The sequence below is a fragment of the Carcharhinus amblyrhynchos genome, chromosome 6 (genome assembly GCF_965287045.1).
Source record: "Carcharhinus amblyrhynchos chromosome 6, sCarAmb.v2.hapA, whole genome shotgun sequence".
In the NCBI taxonomy this organism is placed as follows: domain Eukaryota; kingdom Metazoa; phylum Chordata; class Chondrichthyes; order Carcharhiniformes; family Carcharhinidae; genus Carcharhinus; species Carcharhinus amblyrhynchos.
Window position 1 is genome coordinate 77030575 of NC_137329.1, and position 25302 is coordinate 77055876.

A 25302-nucleotide genomic window follows, 5' to 3' on the forward strand; every position below is an offset into this window, starting at 1 on the left:
CTATGACAACTATAGAATTTTCATATTAACTTAATTGCAATGTTAATGTAAGCCTACTTGTGACTAATAAATATTGGGACAGATTAATATGTACAACCTTGTTAGCAGTAATGGGAATCCTTGTACTACTTCAGAGAATTCACTCAAGAAATTAAAACAACACTGCCTCTTAATATCCTTTAGTGCATTGTTTCAACGATTGTTGACAGATCTCTGCTAGCAGTAGTTCAATAAAATCAGTGTTTTTGTCTTCTGTGGCAGCTGCAAAAGATACATCTTCAGCATTTGGTTGGGATGAGTTTAGCATTGAATAGGAAAGTTGATTGAAAACTTAGAATCGTTTCTATTCCCTCTGCGTGATTTGTGCCTGGCTGATCCTGTCACTTAAAGAAAAATGATATTGTCTTTTGTGCCAATCTGTTTCATCCACGGCTACTTAGAATCATCGGCCCATGTTTGCAGGGAGGGAGGGCTGCAACGCAGGGATATTTTGGGAAGGATAGGTACCTCGTTGATCCAGGCCTTCCCCAATTGAGGTGATGTTGAGCTCTCGCTGGCTCGACAGCAGGCCGGCAAGACCCCCATCAGCCGGATTAAATTTTGCCCCTTGTGTGCCAGTCTCGTAAACAATTTGAGGTATGCAGGTGAAATGAACTCTCAATTCCGCACTTGCTGCCAAATGAGATGAATAGCAGCAATGCATTTAAGGGGAAGTGAAATGAACTGACCAGAGAAAGGACCAGAAGGATCTGCTGATGAGGTTAGGATGGGTGGCTGTTAATGTAGAGTACTAATTAGTACTGGTCTGTTTCTGCACTGTAAATCCTATATACATTATCAATAAAAGGGTCTCTAAAGAAAAAGTAAAATATTATAAAAAGTTAAGTCCATAAATACTCACCATTTGATCCTTTTAGATTCCTGGGCACAACACAAGGTCATTTTGCCTGTCCATTTCCCCCAGCTTCAGGCATCCCTCCCCATTGTGAACTTTCCTGTCTGTTCTACTGATACGACTAATTTTCCTCAGAGCTTTCCTATCTTCTTCCAGCCATCTGCTCTACCTCCTTCCCCCTATATCCACTGTCAACTGGGTGGCACAGTGATTAGCACTCTGCCTCACAGCACTAAGGACTTGGGTTCTATTTCTAGCTTGGGTTACTGTCTGTGAAGTTTCCACATTCTCCCCGTGAGTTTCTTCCAGGTGCTTTCGTTTTTTTTTTCACAGTCCAAAGATGTGTAGGTTAGGTGATTGGCCATGCTAAATTGCACCTTAGTGTCAGGGGGACTAGCTGGGTAAATGCATGGAGTTACAGGGATGGGGCCTGGGTGGAATTGTGGTCGTTGCAGACTTCGTGGACTGAATGGCCTCCTCCTGCAATGCGGGATTCTATGAGCTGCAGCCTTCTGGCTTTTCAGACCCAAAGTTAGTTTGCTCAAATCATTGTCACCCAATTTATAGACCCACCTCGAATGCTCTGTTCGACCATGGTGGCATCCTGTGCTGTGTGTCTCGATTACTCACCAAATATGTTGAAATGCTCAGGAAGTGTTATGGAGCATAGAGTGTGCCGATACTGGCCCTTTGAAAGAATGGGTTGAGTAAGTTATAGAGGAGGCGGGGGGAGGGAGGATGATCTAGTCACTGTTTGTGGATTTTTTTTCATAATACATTTCCTATCAGTAAAGCAGCAGGTTGTATTAAGGTTGACAACCATGGATTGTGATTACAGGTAAATCGGTACTGGGAAGCTAGCAGGGGTAAGCTTAAAATGACTTCCCTTTGTATTGGGGCTTTGAAATGTGCTGAGTGACTTAGGAAAAGGATCGGGTGACAGCGGGTGGGAGGGTCGTTGAAACAGTGAAATTTAGGCACTGTTAATCAAAGATCATGTTGAAGGATCATGTTTGAAGGAGGGAAAGATGTAACAAAGTGGAGGAGTTGAGGAAGAGAATTCCAGAATTTGTGGAAGTGATGGCTGAAGGCTCATCTGTATTTAATAAGAAGGAAGCTGTACAGTAACGAAATAGGAAATAGGTTGTATTTTGACTTTATTTAATGTGTTTTTGACGGAGATAAATAAAACAAACACGAGAACACAAACCCAATAGGACAGCACTTTGTAAAGTCACTGTACACTTTGAACTTCTAAAGTTTTTAATGGCAATTGCCATTCTGTTGATTGCTGCCTTGGGGTCTACTTGTTCCACTGCTTATCGCCAGGTAATTTACTGTGAAAGAAATTAGAAATGAACACAGCAAATTAGAAAGGTCATTAACCAAGATGTGGCAAACCTGAAAATGCTAATGAGTAAGAGAATGTCAGTGATAATCTGGCAGCACATGAGACACAGAGGAGAAATGAAGTTAAGCTTTAAAAAATTGCACAATGGATCTGCGAGTGCCGGTATTGTTCAGTGTGAAAGTGAAGCAGAAAACCTTTCCTCAGCTATTGGTAAGTTAGCTTTGGGCTCGAAGGCTGAGACTTGTGTACGTTTTGGTGGCGTCTCTGAGGAATGAGATGTTAAATCCAAGTCCCATCTGGATCTCTGGGAGAGCACTGCGGTTTTTAGAAGTTACGTTCTTTGGCTGAGACTTAAAATCAGTGTTTGAATGCTTATTGCAGTGATTTAAAGTGGACATTGGACCCTCCCTCCCAACGTCACGTTGTGAAGAAAAGCCTGTTTGCAAATTGCCATTGCATGCGCGACACTTCAAGTTGATTTAGTGTACCTTGAAGGCTTTGTTTCTTCCGATCCCTGTAAACTCCTTTAGCCCTGTAGCCCTCCAAGATCTCTGCACTCTTCCGATTCCTGCCTCTTGAGCATTCCCAGTTTTATTTGCTCCATAAATTTCTCCACCTCTCTGCCTTGCTTTCCTCCTTTGGAAGACTGCCTAAAATCTACTTGCCAAGCTCTTGGAAGTCAGTTGGCCTGATTTGCTCTTCACTCACCTCAAACTGCGGCTCCCAGTTGTTGGTCATCACCATAGCAATGGGGTCAGCTAATGCAACTTCACCTTGTGTCTTGATGAAGGACAAAAGAAGCAGCCACATCCAGTAACCTTCTGAACCACATATCCCCTCCACAGGGCAGAGGGGATGGACATGGTGGTCTGGCACCAAGCAGGTGAGACCCTCAACAAAGGGCTAAAAGGCAGAGGGTCAGTGCTTTTGGCAGGGCACTGGAACCTTAGAAGGCCCAGTCTCTTGGACAAGTCCTCATTCCAAGTGGAGCAGTGGGCACCACATTGGTAGTGGCCATCAAAGTGGCTGTAATTGGAAAGCCACACTCATTCCCAGATTTCTGCCTATCGACAAGGAGAGAAGCTGAGAGTTATTTAGTAATGGCTCATGAGGGGAGGAGGAGAGGATATAATTTGTGGAGGATGTTTGTGGAGCATGAGTGTGAGATGGTCCTAGGTTAAGGATGAGTGTGAAAGCTGGCTTGATAGATGGGAAAGTGAAGAAGTGTCCAGAAAGCGAGGAATGAGAGCAGCTGTTCTGCAGTGTAGTGCAGGAGAATGCTCGGGGCTAACATCTGAAAGTATTCCATCACTCATCTTTCTTAGTTCCTGATGTCCTGGATCATCCTCATGCACTTTCTCCAAGTTAGAGGACCACTCTCCTCCTGCTGACTTCCTTGGCCTCTTCCATCCATACATGCTTGGTTTAGGAATCTGTCCTCCAGTTTTTGGGAAAGATCAACCCATTGCAGCCCTCGGGTCTCCAATCCATCCGTGAGGTTGCTGCAGCCTCATAGGTCCATTTTTGACCCTGCTCAGACCCTTTTAATTAGAATCATCCAGGACTGAAGAGGCCCATTGAGTCTTCACCGACACATTAGAAGCACCTGAATTCCCACCTAATCCCAGTTACCAGCACTTGGCCCATAGCCCTCAATGTTATAATATGCCAAGTCTCATCCAGATACTTCTTATTGTGAGGCAACCCGTCTCTATCACCCTCCCAGGCAGCACATTCCAGACCCTTGCCTCCCTCTGGGTAAAAAAGGTTTCCTCACATTCCCTCCCAATTCTCCTGAACTTATGTCCCCTCATGACTGACCCTTCAACCAAGGGGAACAGTTGCTCCTTATCCATTCTGCCTATGTCTCTCATAATGTTATATACTTCAGTCAGGTCACCCCTCAGTCTTCTCTGCTCCAACGAAAACAAGCCTAGCCTACTCAACCTTGCTTCATAAACTAGGGGAGTTTCACAATAACTTCATTGCAGTGTTAATGTAAGCCTTGCCTGTGACTAATGAATATACTTAAACTTTCTTAAAGGTTTCGTCCCAGGCAGCATTCTGGTGAATCTCCTCTGCACTTCTTCCAGTGCAATCACATCCTTCTTATAAAGTGGTGACCAAAACTTCACAATTAGAAATCCTTCTTTTGACAGATTTGGTATGTCATGCCACCTCCCGTCCCTCTGGCTGGCAAATCTGGAAGTGTTTCAAGTTTTTAGGTGTCCAGGTCACCAACAACCAGTCCTGGTCCCTCCATGCTGACGCTATAGTTAAGAAAGCTTACCAATCCCTCTACTTTCTCAGGAGACTAAGGAAATTTGGCACGTCTGCTACAACTCTCTCCAATTTTTACAGATGCACCATAGAAAACATCCTTTTCGAATGTATCACAGCTTGGGACTGCTTCTGTTTTGACCAAGACCGCAAGAAACTACAAAGGGTTGTGAATAGGGTTGTGCCGTAGAGTGGCACAGTGATTAGCACTGCTGTCTCTCAGTGCCAAGAATCCAGGTTCAATTCCCAGCTTGATTGACTGTCTGTGTGGAGTCTGCACATTCTCCTCGTCACTGTGTGGATTTTCTGTGCTGCTCCTTTTCCTCCCGCAGTCCTAAAGATGTGCTGGTTGGATGCATTAGCCATGCTAAATTCTCTGTCAGTGTACCTGAGCAGGCGTCAGAGTGTGGCGATTATGGGATTTTCACAGTAACTTCATTGCAGTAAGCCTACTTGTGATACCTATAAATAAACTTTAAAAATAGAGTGCAGCCAGCATAATCAAGGACCCCAACCATTCTGGAGATATTCCCTTCCACCTTCTTCCATCAGGAAAAAGATAATAAAGTCTGAGATCATGTACTAACTGACTCAAGAACAGCATTTTCCCTGCTGCCATCAGACTTTTGAATGGACCTACCGTTTATTTAGCTGATCTTTCTCTACACCCTATCTGTGATTGAAGAGGATTCTGCATCCTCTTCTTTCATTCTCCCCTATGTACTCTATGAACGGTATGTTATGTCTGTATAGCTCACAAGAAAAAAATCATTGTATCCCAATACATGTGCCAACAATAAATCAAATTAAGTCAAGTCAGAAATTAATGCTATAGTCCAGGAGGCTTGGTGAAGCCCATTCCAGCAGCAACCAGGTTTCCCATCCACCACAGGCCTCGCCATTTTGCCAGGACTTAAACTTAAGAATTCACTTATGGTATCTTATCCAAGAGGCTCATAGAATGATAGAAATCCTACAGTGCAAAAGAAGGCCGTTCAGCCCATCGAGTCTGCACCGACAACAGTCCCACCCAGGCCCTATTCCCATAACCCCAAATATTTGCCTTGCTAATCCTTCGAACCTATGCATCCCAAGACTGTGGGAGGAACCCAAAGCAATTTAGCATGGCCAATCAACCTAACCTGCACATCTTTGAACTGTGGGAGGAAATCAAAGCACCTGGAGGAAACCCACACAGACACAGGGAGAATGTGCAAACTCCACATAGAAAATGATCTAAGGCAGGAATTAAATGCAGGTTCCTGAAGCTGTGAGGCAGCGGTGCTAACATCGTGCTATCTTGCCGCCCCAACCACTGTACCACCATGCTGTCTGTGGCTCCATCGTGCCACGTGTGGCTCCTCATCACACGTGTGAATGAACACAGGTTTTGGCAATATTCAACCATCAAAGAAATCACACCAAACACCAGTTCTTTACACATACACATGCACTTGAGTGGAGCGTGAACACTAGCACAGACCAGTTGGATTATAAGGTCTGTTTCTGTGCTGTACTAGCTCCGTGTAACAGTGTGCAAGTCACCAAGTTGTAATTAAAACCAGGAACTTGGTCTGATTTTCGTTTCTCTATCCTAGAAGCACAAAGTCTTATAGAAATCAAAACAGGCTGAGAATTGAAGCAGGACCTTTCTACTCAGTGTAGCTTAGTGTAATGCCTTTCCCCACTAGGCCGTTAAAGGAGTTTCACGCCTGACAGATCAGGGCAAAATGAACAAATCAATTGTGGTCTTGTCATACCTGGGCCTTTGACACAGGAGGAGCTGTAATACTTACATGGCTCACTGGCAGTCTTGTGTTACCAAACCCTTGGTGTTATTTTTGTATGTAAAGCATTGTGTACATAGTTTTGTATAGTACAACAGAAACCCTGTAAGATTGTCAACTGAACCAGGACAGTTGACCATCCAGGCAAACATTCCTGCTGACCACTCCCTCCCTGCAACTATTGCAGAAAAATAACATTATCACAAAAGCTGCAGTGGTTCAAAGAGAAAGTCTGTTGCCATCTACTCAGGGCACATTAGGAGAGGCAATAACTGTGACCTTGCCAAAACTGCCTATATCTTGACAGTAAACTGCTTCATCAAAAAGTTTTACATGTGAGTGAGTATCATTTCAGAAATGAGTAAAAGCACTGGGTGATTCCCAAAGTGATTAATTTTCATTCTCATTCGTTAGCAAGAATTCCGTTCATTTCATACTGATGGGAACTGAATTCAGGAAGGGATTCTTCCACCTTCCCTGGTTCCCAATCCCAATCAGTCTCTTCAACCAAGATCAGAAAGCTGGAATTCCAACAATAGATGCCAGCCAGAGTTGGATTCAAAAAAGAAGTTTCTAAATAAATATAATATAGAGCAGCTGCTCTAAATCTGATTAAAAAAAAAAGCAGGCAAGGTTGGAAATACTCAGCAGGCCTGGCAGCATTTGTGGAGAAAGAAACACAGTTAACATTTCAGATCTATTATGTTTAATGTGATGAAAGGTTATCGACCTGAAAAGTTAGCTCTGTTACTCCCTCCACAGATGCTGCCAAACCTGATGTGGATTTCAAGCATCTCCTGTTTTTATTTTGTGTGAGGGAATACTAAACACTGATTAATGCTTCACAATAATTTGGTGCCACCCTATATATGGAGCATGCCCCCAATGGACAAATGGGATCTGTATCCTTTACATCTCTCCCACATTCTCACCTCCCCAGTTATGTTAAGCAGCCAGTTTACAGGCTGTTACTTCCAAATTGCAGTTTGCTCACATAACTTCCAAATGATTATTGACCTCCCTCAGGTTATATATTTCCCCCACTGCAGCTTCTTTGCACAAACATCCAGAGTGGGGAATGGCGATATTTCTCACTTTTGAACTTAACACAGTCGTGGATCAGCTCCAAAAATATGTTTCAACTAGTTACTTCAGAAGGAAGCTCAACAAAGTATACTTGAAATTGATGAGTTGGCATTGGGGACAGGAGGTTGGAGAGGAGGGGCTACCAGGATTCAAGAGCGAAGTGAAAACGGTCACAAATTAGTAAAAAGTAAAAGATTTTGCGCAATTTAATCTGCTGCATGCAGGATCAGTTGTAAAATCTATGCCGTACCCAGTTGTCACGGAGGAGAAAGGGATGTGCTTTGTGCCTGGCGTAGGCACATTGGTGAGTCTATTTGTGTGGCAGTCAGCAAAAGTGGAACCCAAGGGAAAATAAACAGTTTTACAATCACATAATCAGCACTTTGCGTTGTATACTTCATGATTGATACAATGTGCTTTTGTGCCTCTTCTATATAACAGTAGTCTGCTTTGTATCTTGGCATGCATAATAAAAGTGTTTTGACAAGGAGCAATACTGAGACCATAATGCTGATTGTAGTGGAAAGCAGCCAGTTTGCGGGCTATTACTTCCAAATTGCAATTTGCCCACATAGCTTCCAAATGGTTAATGTCCTCTCTCAGATTATATATTTCCCCCTACTACAAATACTTTGCGCAAATCACCCAGAGAGTGGGGAATGGCAGTGATATCTCTCTCATTTGAATTTAACACTGTTGTGGCTCAACTCCAGAAATACATTTCAGCTAGTTACTTCAGAAGAGAGTTCAGTTCCCAACATCTGGTGCATATTTACCAGGAAATCCGAGAGAGGAAAGAACCATTATAGAAGATGCATCAAGAACTGAAATAATACAGTCTACGTCTGTAAAACTACATGCTTTATTATTCATGGGATGCATGTGGATTAATTAACCCATCTGATACACCACAATTATTCCAACACACTGCTAACCATCTAATAGAGTGCAGTTACTGTTTCACCTGAGAAGCTTCTTGGTCAAATTTGACTGTTGGTTGTGATGGAAGAATAGCACGGTCAGCAGCGGCCATGTGTCGGGGCTCAGTGGTAGCCCCCTCGCTCAAGTCAGAATTTGTATGTTCAAAACCTATCCTATTATCAAAAGATGACACTCCAGTATGGTAGCACTGAGTGTATGCTGCACGGTTGGTGATGCTGCTTTTCTGATGAGACAGTAAACCTACACCCCTTTTGCCCTCTTGTGGATGTAAAAGATCCCATGATACTTTTCAGAGAAGACAGAGGAGTTCTTCCTGAGTAGCATTTGTCTCTTAAACGAAAAGATAATCTGGTCATTATCTAATTATTTTTGTGTGATCTTGCTGTGTGCAACTTGACTATCAAGACCCCTAAATTACCACAGTGACTATTTCAAAAGTGCTTTGTTGATTGTAAATCACTGAAACATCCTGAGGTAGTGAAAGATGTGATTATAAATGCAAGTTTGTTTTCTTATTACTGTACTTAGCACCATGATGACCAATTCACCACCAGTCAATTAAGGTAATACAAGTCACAGGACTACTCATACGAGCAGAGTCATGGCACAGATTGGGTTTAAAGGGACAGCAGCAAGGTTCCCCATTGAGCTAGGAGTGATGGGCTCTGCTATGAGTGGTCCAAAGGCATGAATAACTGCAAGACCCTAGGGTGGATCCACCTTCAGTTTTGAGTTTGTTAATATTATAATCAATCGCAGATCCCAACTTTGTTGGCCATCCATTGCCTCTCTGCTGAAGCCTGACCATTGGGTGAAGATAGGATCGGTACTGTCTGGGCTACTTTCGGCTCCAACAATAGCAACTTGCGTTTATATAGTGCCTTTCAAGTGGTAAAATGTTGACAAGGTGCTTTCCAGGAGCATTAATGGATAAAATTTGACAGGCAAAGAATGAGACATCAGGACAGGTGGTCAAAAGTGTACAGTTTAAGCAGCATCTTAAATAACGAAGGGTCAGGGGAATGAATGCCGGAGCTTGGGATCAAGGCAGTTGCAGGCACATTCGTCAATCGTGAAGGAAATGGGGGGCACACAGGCCACAACTAGAGAGGAGCAAAGCTCGCAGAGGGCTGAAGGATATTAAAGAGGGGCAAAAACATGGAAGCCTACTGTTAAATATCCAGCCTACACTGACACCAGATTTAATCCTATGGAATGGCCTTTTAATAAGGGAATAGTACTCTGCAGGTGCCTGTGGAAGTCTAATCCAATGTTTTCAAAAGAGCAGAGAAACAAACTTGCAAAAGCATTTTGTTGTAGAGAAACCCAATGAGGTTAAAGAAGAGCATCCAAGCTGTTGGTAACCACTTCCAATCACATAATTATACTATTGTTGTATTCTTAACATTCAATTGGTGCACTGCCAAATTATTGGTCTGCTATTAACAAAAACATTTATTTTTGGCTTCATTCGGACCAGACTAGTTCAGCGTGAGTGCAATTAGAGGCAGTTTCCTATCAATCCATATCTCCATTCCCTTCTGAACCAGTCACTTTTCTTCAAATAATATGGGTGGGATTTTCCGGCCGCACTTGTTCCAAAATCGGAAAATCCCGCCCGAGGTCAACAGACTTGTCCATGGTCCGCACCTTGCCCTCTAAGATTCCAGTGGTGGGCAGAATGGGAGAATTCGCCTCTCTAGCTAGATAGTCACATATGATTTGGAGCCTGTTCAGAACACACTTCTGAACTCCAATCTCTCTCTCTCTCTACGTAGCCTTGTTGATGCAAATCATCTACTTGCGCCTTCATTAGGAGATTCTGCCTTTCAAGTCTGACACATGAGAGGCATCAAAGGCCTTGCCTATTTATATATTGACAATATTTGGCTCTCTCTCTCCCGGGCATATGATTTGCCCCACACACACGTCTTTCACTACTTACAATTCAAAGGTTTGGCATGCAGAAAAAGTTGCTCGATTTCCTTTATTGCCCCCATATCACCGATAGATATATTAGAACTAAATCCTTTTTTCAGGGGTTTCATTTCCAAATTGAATTCTCTGATCTTTTCACAACACTGACCTGAGCTTAGCTTTCCATCTTGAAGACTCTGGGAGCAAGATTTGACTCAAACTTATCAGGAGATAACTGGAAGTCTATTCTCGCTCATGTAGATTCCTCATCTGTATGTGCAAAGCATGGTTTGCAACAGTTAAAAATCTTGCATCATATTCAGCTATCCATCAGATTTATCCAAGTGTTGATCCAACCTGTGATGAATGCCATTCTGCCCCAGCCACCCTCATTCATATACGCTGGACGTGTACTAAATCGGCTTTGTTTTGGACAAAGATTTTTACATCCCTCATTTTTAGGAGTATCATTGATCCTTCTTCTATTACAGCACTCCTTATTGGAGTGGAACCAAATAGCACCCCTCTTCCAAAAATTCGGACTGATGCACTCATCTTTTCAACATTATTGGCTAGACACATTATTCTATTGAACTGGAAGCAGTCTGCTTGGGTACGTGGGGTGAATTTTCCTTAAAAAAAATTTCGAAGTGTCATAATGGCAAGAAAAATGGGGTGAATCATGCCGGTGTCTCAGGGGTGCTCCACGTTGCAATGTTTTGACGCTCAGGCACTTCTTTGGAGAATGGGGAGTTAGACTTTTGCGCTGGTACTGAGGGGCCTAAACACGTCAGTGAGCCAGTTTCAGAAAGCTTGGGCGCTGTTTCACAAAAGGTGCCCTGATCTTACAGTGCACAGGGAGACCACCTCACATCTTCCTTAGACATTGGGACTCTCCCTCCACCTTATAAGCAATATGTTCCCCCTCCCCACCACACAACATAGATCGCCCGCATTGGGGTATCACAGTCGCACCCTGACATTTCCTGCATCTGCCCCTGCCCTCCCAAACGCAGCATAGCCCTGCTCACGATCCACCTCTGGTCATGCGCCCCTCCCTCCGGTACTGCCCCTGACGTACTGGTGCTCCTTTGGCATCACCAGGGGCGGCTGCTGCTGTGGTGACCAGTGGACATTGCCAGGGAGGCACCATCTGATGGGCACTACCTGGCTTTGTGCTTAACCATTCGGGGGGTCTTAAATGGCCTCCAAGACCCCAGGCATGGCCATTGCGCCAGGTCTATGCTACTAGAGACCTGCACGTCTTCTCGCCATTACAATGTGAGACCAAAGGCTAGAAGATTCCATAAACTGGGTTTTGAATGGGTCATCTATATTTAAATGCTACTTTAAATATGCTAATCGGCTTTGTACTCAAAGCTGTTCACACCATTGGAGGGGGCTGGGAATATAGCAAACCGCTTGGCACCAGATACCAGTTGGAGTTTTGACATTGCACGCTAGTTTCCTGACCCACTAGGATGTTTGCCAGGAGCAGGCAAGGTGGTGACATCGCACTCATGATCTGATGCAGAATCTCAAACTTAAACAAATAAATTACACTATTGGAAATTCCACTGGGAATTTTATGTAGCTTGGCAACATTTCCTAGATTATTTTGAGGAACTACAAAATAATTATAGAAACTCATCCTAATTGGGCTGTATATGTTATGTCAGGTGAAACTAAACCTGAACTATGATTGCTGTTGATTTTCTTGTGTACCATCTACAAGATGCACTACAGGAATTCACCAAGGTTCCTTAACGCACCTTCCAAATCCACGACCACTACTACCTGGAAGGACAAGGGCAGCAGATACCAGGGAATCCAATCACCCTCCAAGTCACTCACCATCCTGGCTTGGAAATATATAACCGATCCTTCACTATCACTGGGTCAAAATCCTGGAACTCAATCCTTAACGGCATTGTGGCTGCAGTGGTTCAAGAAGCTATCTTTCTGAATTAGGGATGGATAATAGCCAACAATGTCCACGTCCCGTAAATGAAGTTTTGAAAATGTCAGCATTTCTATGGCTTTCATATGAAATTTATTGCACTGAGTCAGCCTGATTTAAATATTCTAATGAGATTTAAACACTGACATCCACGCCTCTTGCGGCCATAGAAATAGTCACAAGTGAACATGGTGGATTGGATTATCTGTTATATTTTTTTAAATCTGTTTGTAGTACAGGATTAAGATTTGCCCCTCATTGTTTCATCATGTTGGCTTTGAATTTTTTCCCCTTTCCAGCATAGGCATTGTTCTCTCTGTTTTATGCAGTATTTTGGGTCAGGGAAAAGAACTTGTCCTGGTTTGCAGAAGTGGGTGAATATCTCCTCCATTCCTGGAGAGGGTGAGGTAATGAAATGTTTTTCTTTTGCAGGTCAATGGGAAGGATTTGTCAAAAGCCACACACGAGGAGGCAGTGGAAGCTTTCCGAAATGCCAAGGACCCAATTGTTGTGCAAGTTCTGCGGAGAACCCCTGTCACAAAGAATCATGGCAGTTCCCAGGAAGTCCCGCTTGTGGATGCTGGCACACAGACTGAAATTACTTTTGAGCACATCATGGCTCTTTCCAAGTTGAGGTCGTCTTCACCTCCAGTACCTGATCTCTGCCCATATTTGTTATCAGACAGGTATGACACAGCCTCTTCCCCCATTTGGTACAGTCACTATGGTTGTTTAGAAAATAATAGAATACTCTGACAAAAGATAAGGATGGAAGCTCTGTTTATTGTTATGTGATCTGATATTTATTTGGAAATTATGTTTACTGCAATGAAGGAGGAAATTCAGCCAGTGCTGGATATCCTACTCTAATTCAATCTTCTTGCCCTTCCTACTATTCTTTTGTATTTTTCCCTTAAAATCCCTTTAAATTATTAGTCTCTGCCTCAACAGCCTCTTGCTGTAAAGTATTACATGCTTCTCTTTGTGAAGAACCTTACTCTCAACTTGGTATTCAAATAATTCTCATCTCATTTTATCATGATTCATTGGCAGTGATGGGTCTTTGACCATTTAGATTTCAAGACCCCTCATAATTTTAAAAGCTGTGTTGGATTCACATTTAACCTTCTATGTTTCAGTGCCTCAATTGATCACCTATTTCTTAATGACTATGGGGGGGAGTCCTCTGGCCTCCCCGAGCCGCATGTTTCTCAGTGCGGGAATTGGCACATTGTTTGCTGGTGGTGGGATTCTTCAGTCCTGCTGCTATTGGTGGGATTGTCCATTGATGTTGCTGCACAGGAGGGTGCATGCTGTCAGTGAGACTGTAGAATCCTGTCGGCGTGAACAGCTGGAGAATTCCCCCCATATCTCTCACTCTGGTAGCCATTGTAGATACACTGTATTCTTCCATTGTCATAGAGTTTACAACAGAAAGAGGCCCTTTCGACCCATCACACCTTCCCTATCCATCAAGCATCTATCTGTTCTAATCCCATTTTTCAGCACTTGGTCATTTGCCTTATATGGCACTTGTATTACAAAATACCCAGATATGTATGCTATACTTACAACTTAGTCTAATTAACTTGGATACAAATTCAACTTCAATTCCTTGCCTTTAATTTCCTTAGCCCTATGTGCAAAAGGCAGAATTTCAGGTGTCTTTTTATGATTCTATTATTTACTTAATATTGTCTACACCTCAACTCTCTTCCACTCAGCTAAGTGCTTTGAAATTCAGGAGCTATTTCCTGTCACTTCCCCTCTCCCCATCACCCCTCAAAGAAACCAATACTGCATTTGTCATACATCTAGCCATTCCTCTCAATCATCCTTCCCCCAACTCTTCCTTTACTGCCTCTTGCAAGCTCTTGTGCCCTTCCTCAAGGTTTGTCATGTCCCTTAATTTGATATGATTAGGTACAAACTTGTTCGTACTCTGCCTATTCCCTACCCTTCATTATTTTAAATAGGAAGCAAAGGAGGTCCGAGTGCAGAACTCTGGGGAATATGACCACCTACCTCCCACTGATCTGAAAAATGCCAATTTACTCTCTCTCTGCCTTCAGTTTCATTTGTGAAGCCTCTATATGCATGTGTGTGTGTGTGAGTATACATATATATTTATTTCTGTGTGTTTTTGTGCATTTTTCCAACATTGTTCAATGCTGCATAATGTGTTCCCAATGACAAATCTGTGACAATTCCTTAACTCTAACCATCCAGAGGAATAAAAAACTTTCTGTAGCATTATCAGGTACTTAAACAGAAAGGTAACCATTCTCCCTTTTCCCCTTCTCTATCCCTCTTCCATGTGTTTAGAACCCAGAGATATTCAGCTCGTAGTTTTGCCCAGCTTGAGCCAAATTACTGTAGAAGCCACAATATCGCATCCCTCAACATCAATTAATGCCTTTATTGCCACCATCTTTGGTTCCTGCTGCACACTCCAGCACTGCCCTCAGTCTGTTCAGCTTTGGGCCCTATTCAACCCTAAGTTGAACATTCTGTCAGAAGAGCTTCCAAAGGCTTGGCTACTGATCCTGTTTGAAACATGCGCGGATCGCGTACTTTCCCAGTTTAAACTAGCCTTTGAGCTGCTTAACCGACGCCCAGTTGCGGTGGCTCAAAAAACAGCCACTAAAAATTGTCCTGATTTACCTGTGCTCTTTCTGGTTTTGCGAAACCAATGATTTTCTTTTCCATTTCCTATCCCAGTGCCCCAATGTTACTGTGGATGGGGAAGGAATTGAATCACATGGGGAAAAACCTGGGCAGGTTGGGGAAGCCTAGCTCCTGCTAATCTTCAATTAAATTAAGTGCTGTAGTCTCCCACCCAGTAGCCAACCTGCTGCACAGATCTTTATAAAGGAGCATCAACCTGAAATAGAGCAACACATTCAGAGTGAGACGAGGATGGCCAAAGATATGCATGTTAGGTGGATTGGCCGTGCTAAATTGCCCCTTAGTGTCCTGCGATGTGTATGTTAGAGGGATTAGCAGAGTAAATATGGGAGCTTCAGATATAGGGTCTGGATGGGATTGATGTTGGTGCAGACTTGATGGGCCAAGTGGCCTCCTTTTGCACTGTAGGAGTTCTGTGAGTCTGAGGAGATGGAGGCAGGAGAGGGAACCCAAAAGTATGGGCTGTCGCTTTTTTTTTGGTGCAGCTTTCCACCAGACAGATAGCCTGAAGCAGATAGGGAGGCAGTGTGAATTCGTTGTGGAGGAAGAGAGCAGTATTGGGGGCGAGGAGGTCACAGTACAAGATTGGTGTGGAGGGCGTCAGCTCATGAGCAATGCTGTAAAGGCACTTGACTTATGGATCCAGCTTTTCTCACCATCATTTTACCTACTCGCTTTCCTCGACCCATGAAACTCAACCAGTAGTCAAAAATTAAAAAAAGTCTGTTGAACCAGATACTTTCTGACGTGATGAATATTTCTATCATTTTCTGTTTAAATTTCAGATACCCAGCATGGTTTCTGATCTGAAAAGATGTTTGATCTGTTAAGTTGGAGGGGTGTGCTCTGTGTAGAAAGCTAAATAGACACGGTTGGTGGGGTGGGGGGGGTGTGGTGGGAGAAATGACAGGTGGCACACAATATGCCTTCCCTTTTAATATATCACAAAATAATTCCATCTTGGAATCAAAATGCTAACTCCCCCTAGATGAATGGAGTGTATGGGTTTTTGAGATTGATACTTTCTAATGGAGGTATTGTACAATTGGGGCACCAATGAGGAAAACACCTAATGTACAGTGCTGAGGAAGAGGAGACCTTAAACAACTCTGGAGACAGGGGATATTGTGGCATCAGACTGAGGGCATTGGGACTGTTTTGTATGTAACACTGCATCTTGTTGACCATTTCGTTCTTTCATTTTTCCATTTGACTGGATTTATATTGAATGTACTGGAGGCTGTATTGACTGCTGAGCTTTAAGTGTGGTTGGTTTAGCCATCCATGCACTTAAAACTATTTCAACATTGCCATTGTAAATTTAAATTGTTCAAAGCCCACATATGTTTGAGTAGAAATAATCTTTATATCCTGCAAAATGTAAGTTATTCATTTAAATGTAAAGCATTTGCAATGTCATTTTGGGAAGTGAATTTTGTATATTGATTCAAATTCTCAACAGTAGTGCTGACAAGTAATCTTGTAAAAAGAAATGTGCTTACACTTGCTGTACTGGATTGATTAGAAGTCAGGCTGATTGAATCTGTCCTTTCTCCACCTCCCTTTCCGAGAGGGTTGCTTGGGAAACGGTGGCCTTCCGCACGATGGTGGGATCTCCACTTCTCGTTACTTCCTGATGGTGGCAGATCTTCCCCTGTTTCCATTTGTAACTGGAGCCCCAGTGGGTAACACTATCACGGGTTTAAACTCCATCGCAGATGCTGAGAGAGCTTCCCTGAATCTCTTTGAATAGTATCATGAGCCCTTTCGCATTCACCTAACAGAATCTTGGTTCCCGTTCTGATCAAAGGGATGGCCCTGCTGACCAAGTGACCAAAATGTGACCTTTCAACTGTAACCACCAAAATAAAAAAAATTAAGAACAGAGGACAAAGAAAATTACAGCTTAGGAACAGGCCTTTGGGTCCTCCAAGCATGCAGCAATCATGCTGCCTGACTTAACTATCCCTCTATTCCCATCCTATTCATGTACTTGTCAAGATGCCCCTTAAAAGTCTGCTTCCACTACCTCCCTCGGCAATGAGTTCCAGGCACCCACTATTCTCTGTGTAAAAAATCTGCCTCGTACATCTCCTTTAAACCTTGCCCCTCGCACCTTAAACCTATGCCCCCTAGTAATTGACTCTTCCACCCTGGGAAAAAGCTTCTGACTATCCACTCTGTCCTTACCCCTCATAATCTTGTAGACTTCTATCAGGTCTCCCCTCAACCTCTATGCTCCAGTGAGAACAAACCAAGTTTCTCCAACTGTCCTCATAGCTAATGCCCTCCATACCCGGCAACATCCTGGTAAATCTTTTCCGTACCCTCTCCAAAGCCTCCACATCCTTCTGGTAGTATGGCGACCAGAATTGAACAGTATATTCCAAGTGTGACCTAACTAAGGTTCTATAAAGCTGCAACATGACTTGCCAATTTTTAAACTCAGTACCCCAGCCGATGAAGGCAAGCATACCATATGCCTTCTTAACTACCTTCTCCAACTGCATTACATAAGATGATTATTTAGACATTTGCTTTACTTCTCTTTATAGAATCTTGCTGTGCACAAATTGCTACCTCCATTTCCCTACATTACAGAAGTGACATCACTTCAAAAGGTCTGTGAAGCACTTTGGGAAGTTTTTGAGGTGTAAAAAATGCGATATCAAAGGAAGTTCCTTTTCCTGCTGAGAGCTACGGGGATACAATTGAAATTATTTTGACAGACCGCACATCCTGATGCCGCCATGTATAGAGATTTGATGTTAGCCGACATTGTCTGCCCTTACTTGTGTATGTTAAAATCTATTGTTAATAAAGTGTTTTCAGGCTGTGGAGAAAAGTGGGAGGGATGGGGGAGTGAGACAAATGGATAGCTCTTTTAAAAAGTCACTGGCACGACGGGGTCGAGGCCCCCTTCTCTGGCCCTTGTAGTGTAAGTACATTTCAGGAGGGAAAAGAACTATTAATACTGTCTCATCAGAGTCATTCTGAACTTAGGACGAAGATGGGTTCAACACTTCCATTCACACTGTGTACGCTCATTCTAGTTCTTGCATCTTCCCTCACAGTTGCCACTCTCTCCATCCCATGGCCCACGACTACTACGAAGCCAGCGATTACCTTCCCAATTTGGCACATGATGGGGACCGAGCTGATGAGCTGGAATACGAGGTAAGGCAGTAAAAGATTTGGAGAGAGAGGGAAGAAAAACGGCAAGATTGTTGACTCTGTTTCCCAGTACTTTTTGACAACCTTTAATGAAGCTTTAACATCATGAGTGATAGTTCTCAGCAGTCTTATTCTTCGAGCCAAGTTGGTCACAATTACAAAATAAGAATTCTGTTAGGGCTTTTATTATTACAATATTTGGACCACCTCCTAAACAATAAAAAAAATCTAAAAAAACAAACTGGGAAGGTTAAATTAACACAATGGAAACCTTTTGATGAAAATGATAGAAGTGGCCAAAAATCGTAAGTCCCACCCCAACCCCCAACACAATAGTTCCCATTTTTGCAGGGGTGGGAACAGGAGTGGGACGTGTTTCAAACATATATTTGAAAGAGGCACCCAGCCATTAAATCATCAGCTGCCTCCATTCAAATGGAATTTTGGTGCCCTTGGCATGTAAAACTCTCACCGAGTTGTTCCAGTCCTTTTGGAAGCAAGGATCCATTCCTCAGGAACTTAAAGATGCTTCTATCGTACATCTCTACAAGAGGAAGGGCAATCGACAAGTATGCGACAACCACCAAGGAATCTTGCTGCTCTCCATCGCAGGAAAAACCCCCACAAGAGTCCTGCTAAATTGTCTGGTCACTCATCTGGAGCTGGGCCTGCTTCCAGAGACACAGTGGGGCATCCGCAAATGTCGTGGGACTATTGATATGATTTTTGCTGCGCAACAACTTCAGGAGAAGTGTCTGGAGCAGAATTGTGAGCTCTACGCAACTTTTGTTGACCTCGCAAAAGCCTTTTTGACACTGTAAGCCGACAAGGCCTGTGGAGGATCATGTCAGAGTTCGGCTGCCCCCCAAATTCATTCAGATGGTACGCCAGTTCCATTATGGCATGATGGCCAGAGTACTAGATGGCGGAGAATCCTCTGAGGCACTCCCAGACACCAATGGCGTCAAACAGAGCTGTGCGCTCACACCCACACTGTTCAGCATGATGTTTACTGCCATGCTGAATGGTGCCTTCCAGGACAGTGTTGCTGGAATCAGCCTCAAGTACAGAGTGAATGGGAAGCTCTTCAACCTGAGGAGACTTCAAACTATTACCAAAGTGAAGGAGACTGTTCTGAGAGATTTCCTCTTTGCTGATGACTGCACCCTGTTTACTGGCTCAGAGCCAGAGATGCAAGTCAGTATGGACAAATTTTCCACGGCTTATGACAACTTTGAACTCACCATCAACATTAAAAAGACCAAAGTCACGCACCAGCCTGCTCCTCATGCATGGTACACAGAGCCCATAATCATAATCAAAGGGCAGAAACTGCAGGCAGTGGACCAGTTCACTTATCTTGGCAGCACCCTCTCCCAAGCAGTGACTGTTGATATAGAGGTTAACTGCAGAATAGCAAAGGCAAGTTCTGCTTTCAGTAGACTGCGCTCCACTGTATGGGAATGTCAAGGAATCAGCCCAGCAACAAAACTGAAGGTCTACAGTGCCGCGATACTCACTACCCTCCTGTATGCCTGTGAAACGTGGACTGTATATCAAAGGCATGCAAGACAGCTCAATCATTTCCACATGACTTGTCTTCACAGAATATTACACATCAGATGGCAAGACAAAGTACCAGACACTGAAGTTCTCTTAGAACAAGTCTATCGTCAGTCCACACACTGCTGATGAGAGCACAGACCTGGTGGGCAGGTCATGTCATCCGTATGTCAGACGAGCGCATACCTAAGCAGCTCCTTTTTGGGGAACGCTCTGCTGGAAGATGCTCGCATGGAGGGCAAAAGAAACGTTACAAAGACACACTTGAGGCCTCCCTGAAGTCGCTAGACATGGACACAACCACCTGGGAAAAGCTGGCACAAAACCGCCCTACCTGGCACTGCCTCATCAACAAAGGCTGTTAAGCTTACAAAGCAAGGTGTATTGCTGAAGCACTACTTAAGTGCAAGCTGTGCAAGTCCAGAACCACCAGTACAACAACAACAGTATCTACACAAGTCTGTCCAATATGAACCAGGACATTCTGTGTCCGAATTGGCCTGATCAGTCATCTTCGGACACACCGCAACCAGCCTCAAAATGACTAATGGTGTTGAGGTCCTCATCGATGATGATGGACGAACAACAAAACCCTAAGTATGCTAATGGTAACAGTGAACTCTGAATTTGTTTGGATAGCTGAGGTAGCCATTTTGAGAGGTAAGGTATGGTTTTGGATCTGGTCCTGGGACACCTGGGAAGATCAAGTGCCCTTTCGGGTTGTTCAACATTAGCAAAATGAGTGTTAAAGAACAAAGAACTATACAGCGCAGGGACAGGCCCTTCAGTCCACCAAGCCTGTACTGACACATGACACCTTTCCAAAGATCTTTTGTCTCTGTGCGGTCTGTATCCCTCTTCCCTGCCTTTTCATGTATCTATAAAGGTGCCTCTTAAACGTTGCTATTGTATCTGCTTCTACAATCTCCTCTGGCAGCACATTTCAGGCACTTAATACCTGCTGTGTTAAAAAAAAACCTTGCCTTTCACATTTCATTTAAACGTTCCCCTTTTACCTTAAACCTACGTCCCCTGGTGATTGACATTTCTGCCCTGGGAAAAAGACTCCAACTATCCATTCTATCCATGCCCCTCATAATTTCATAAACTTCTATCAGGTCGCCCCCTCATCCTCCAATGTTCAAGTGGGAACAAACCAAGTTTGTCCAATCTCTCCTCATTACTAATACCCTCCAAACCAGGCAATATCCTGGTAAACCTTTTCTGTACCATCTGTAAGCCTCCACATCATTCTGGTAGTGTGGTGACCAGAACTGTAGACAATATTCCAAATGTGGCCTAATTAAAGTACATAAAATCATTACTGTCAAGTTCATTGGAATTGTAAATAGTCCTATCAAAATAAACTTGTCAAAACTGCCAGAAGTACCATCAAAGGAACCTGGCAAAATCACCAAGAAGACCTGACTAAACTGTCAAAAATACCTGTCAAAAAAAGCTGTCAAGCTGACAAGGCATTTGGAAGTCATGCTCTTTAAATCTTTGAAAAATTGCCTGGGTGTTAAATATCATTGCTTGCTTTTTATTCTGTTGACATAAGCCTGAGCACTTCAATTACTGAATTGCTGCAGCATGACTGATCTCACAACCATCCATTATCACAGTAGGTGCCTGCAGTTTGACAACTGCAAGTGGTTATAGACTCTTTGAAGTGGGACTATGAATTCTAATACTTGTTGTTATAATCCCTTATGCACTTAACAGAAATGTTTGCTGTGTAAGACTTTATTAAGTTGAAGTTGAAAGGCAGGAGAATGGGGATGAGAAAAACAATTAGCCATGATTGAATGGCGGAACAGACTCGATGGGCCGAGTGACCTAATTCTGGTCTTATGTATTATGATCTTATGGTCTAGGTAATGTAACGATTGTGAATGGGTTTTCTGAATAAGTGCTTTTTATAACCTTATTTTATTTCATCTCTGCGTGGGTTTTGAAGTCTGGCCGTGATGGGTACTGGGTGAATTGACGCGGTAGGTATAAGGGAAAGGGGTGGTGGTGGGGAAGCATAGGGTTGACATTACATTGGTATTGGGCAATGATGGGCTATGAGGGATAGGCTATGATGGGCAATGATGGGCTATGAGGGAGGGGCATAGGCTGGCATGGAGGTTATGATGAGTCATAGGTGGTGGATAGAAGGGCACAGGTTGACATAGAAGATATGGGACACCATGGAGTGGGTGGAGGAGCATAGGTTGGCATGAAGGGTATGATGGGCCATGAGAATGGATTCAGATCATGAGGTGCTATCAGTTGACGTGAGGAGGATAAGGGCGGTAAGGAGGTTTCATGTTTTATTCTTTATATTTAAACTATGGACATTATGGCAAGCTTTCCACCCAGCCAGACTCCTCATCTGGCAGCCTTCATGCTTCTTTGCGAAGCACCCAATCCAATTTTTAAATCTAGCCCACCAACACCAGATCAAAAATACGAAACCTGAGTAGCCATTTTTAAAGGTCAGGCTTGCAGAGCCTGGAGCTCTCCTGACTCTGCGCACCCAAACCGGGAACAAAACCTGGCCTTAATGTGCAAAACCCGCCAATTTTAGCTGTTCCAGTTGTCAAGAATAGCAACATACAGTTTGGTAAAGCACACTTGCTACCTGCGTTTGCTGGGGAATATTTTAAGACATTTTGCAATCTGAGGAAGTTATCAGGTTGTATGTTAAAGTGGACTTTAACGTAACAATCTAGTTGTGGTATTAGTTCCTAATAATGAAAAAAACGGGCTATTATAGGAGAACTGAATGCCGCTCAGCTTTCTATTCAATAGCCTGTAATCTCCAGTAATCACACCATCACAGTCATTAATTTAATATCAGCTGTGATTTTGCAGCCTGAGGCAAAACCTCCAGACTAGAATAAAGAGTGTTTGACATGAGATTTAAATTGAAAAGTGCCCTTTTCAGGCAGAAGCCTCTTCTAATAATGGTGAATAAAACATTATACAGTAGTTTATTCCACAGCCAAAAAAGGCTTTAAACTGGCAAAAAAGGAAAATGACTGTTTTCTTATGAAAAGCGAGATTTATTTTTGTCATTTTGCAGAGTGGCAACTTTGAAATTGTATTTTTTTTAAAATAAATAAAGACATAACTGCAGTCCTTTTATTGTGCTTCACGTTTTATTAATGCTGGCAATTTTGCATTCAGTGATACACAAAAGGAAGAAAATACCATGCTAATATGATATGAATGTTCCAGAAATAATGGATGGCTGACAGTAAGCACATGTGTTCGCCAAAAAACGCTTGCCAGATAGGTTACATTCTGTTACCAACTGTTAATTCATCTCAATGTCTGCCCTCCAACTCAAAGATGTTGAGTGTGCAAAAAAAGGCAATATTCCCAACAGGCGAAAAGGTGAGCAAGATAAATAGCTGTGCAGGTCTGGAAAATGGAAAAGCCTACCATGGCACTTCAACATGCTTTGTGTGAGTGTGGTCGCAGATGACTGCTCCAGGAATGTAATATCTGTGTTGAACAGTTTGCAGGAACGATGACAGAGTGCAGTGGAATAAATTGAACAGGCCACTTTTTCTTTGTGTGATTCATCTGGGCACATATATTTCAGCTGGGTGACTGAATAAACGGGAAGCACAATGTTACATTTATGAGGTTTATAAGATTGTGTACAAGGCTGTATCTTTAAATTAAAGGTGAATGAAGATGAAAGGGGCCTTGAGACCTATTATGAATTCTGCCTGACAATCAGCCTGGGATAAAGCAACTTACTGCAGATTCTGGAAATTGAAACAAAAACAGAAAATGATGGAAAATCTCAGTAGGTCTGACAGCATCTGTGGAGAGAGAATAGAGCCAACATTTGCCTGGATTGGGAGGCATGCCTTATGAAGATAGGTTGAGGGAGCTGGGACTCTTCTCCCTGGAGAGGTGTAGGTTGAGAGGCGACCTGATAGAGGTTTATAAAATGTTGAGAGGAATAGATAGGGTGGATTCTCAGAGGCTATTTCCCCGGGTTGAAATGGTCGCTACGAGAGGACACAGATTTAAGGTGCAGGGAAGCAAGTACAGAGGTGATGTTAGGGGTAAGTTTTTCACTCAGAGGGTGGTGAGTGAATGGAATCGGCTGCCGTCAGTGGTGGTGGAGGCGAACTCGCTGGGGTCCTTTAAAAGACTTCTGGATGAGTGTATGGGATTTAATGGGATTGGGGGTTATAGATAGGTCTATGGATTGGTAGGTATTGATGTGATCGGTGCAACTTGTGGGCTGAAGGGCCTGTTTGTGCTGTAGTGTTCTATGTTCTATGTTCTATTTCAATTCTGGATGGCCCTTCATTAGAGCTAAATACGCCTGGGTGGTTTGATTTGTTCAAGATCAAAGACAGGGTAAGATTGTTTTATTTGGAAGGTGATGCAAGGTATTAACATTTGGAGACAAAGGCAAAAGCATTTGTGTTTACAGTAAATACTGTGCATCTACAGTAAAACTGTGCATCTCCAAAAACTTGGAAAATGTTGAGAATATTGTGTTGTAAACAGTTATCCTTTAAACTATCCATTTAGTTCCCTGATAAAAGAGATTTAGGATCTCAGGGATAGCTAATTAACATTTCTGCATAGATACAAGGTCCATATGATTCACATTTTCATGGGGAAGGATGCAGATAAAGGCATTGTAAAGATCAGGTGCCAAGCTTTCAGAGAATACCATGGTGTTTGGAGTCTGCCTGGATCTGGGGGCGAGGGATCAGCTAGATACCAAAAAAGGTCACTACGGTTTGCTGTGTGCTCAGATTGAAAAGACAAAATTTGTGGGGAATTAAGACAAGATTGGAAGAGTCACCTCGCTTGGACTAGAGGGAAAGTCTCCATAAAGAAGATTCACCGTGGAAAGCAGTTTCAAAATTATAAATTACCAGGCTGTGAACTGAAAAGAACAGCAATGAATGCTTGGGAGCTAAAAATCACTTGTCTATGTAAATAACAGCTTGAAATATTCTTCTGAAATATATTTTCTCGATTGTGCTAACAATAAGAAGCCAGGGGATGGGGAGTTATCTGTTCTCTGGTTTAAAATAAGTTTCTTACAAATATATCTAATAACAATCTAATAGCCCCACCATGGCCATAAATTCCGTAATGGCCGTTATATCTCATGGGCAACCAAAAATGGAATTTATGCTGATGAGATCTCAGTAGGAGATCTTCCCTGACTCCCTGTCAGTGATATAATCGAATTCAAGTCCAGGAAGGACATGAGCCTGATTTGCATAAGTTAAGAACACTAAGTGGGCTTGATGCCACTACTTCTGCCCTCATTCCAACTGCTCACTCGCTGGTGTACAACACACTGGCATGGATTACTACTGGTTTGCAAAACCAAAAGCCAAGGGCGCACAGATAAGTACAGCCTTTGGGTGATGAGGATTATGCCCAGGTATTGCTCGTTGGCACTCGAGCTCCATTGCAGGGGTTCCCCTTAGCCAGATGGGGAGTGGTTGCCTTTCTGCATGCGAGTGGGATTGCTCTTATCTGTGGGGTGTTATCCAGGTGAGGTTTGGGTGTTTGTGGGGGGAGGGCCTTTTTATATAAATCGGGAGATCGGGACTCATTTCAAAAATGGTGCCTGGATCACGGCATTTCCAGCATTTCTGGCTTTCTTAGGACCCGC

At 43.1% G+C, this 25302-nt stretch overlaps 1 protein-coding gene across 3 annotated transcripts in view; it reads left to right on the forward strand.

Moving 5' to 3' along the window:
• Positions 1 to 25302, forward strand: part of pdzrn4 (PDZ domain containing ring finger 4) — a 463702-nt gene that overhangs the window by 394306 nt on the left and 44094 nt on the right. For all 3 annotated transcript variants that reach the window (XM_080190726.1, XM_080190728.1, XM_080190727.1), the window contains 2 exons: positions 12651 to 12904; positions 17981 to 18083. In XM_080190726.1, coding sequence (XP_080046852.1) covers positions 12651 to 12904; positions 17981 to 18083 — 357 coding nt within the window. The remainder of the gene's footprint in view (positions 1 to 12650; positions 12905 to 17980; positions 18084 to 25302) is intronic.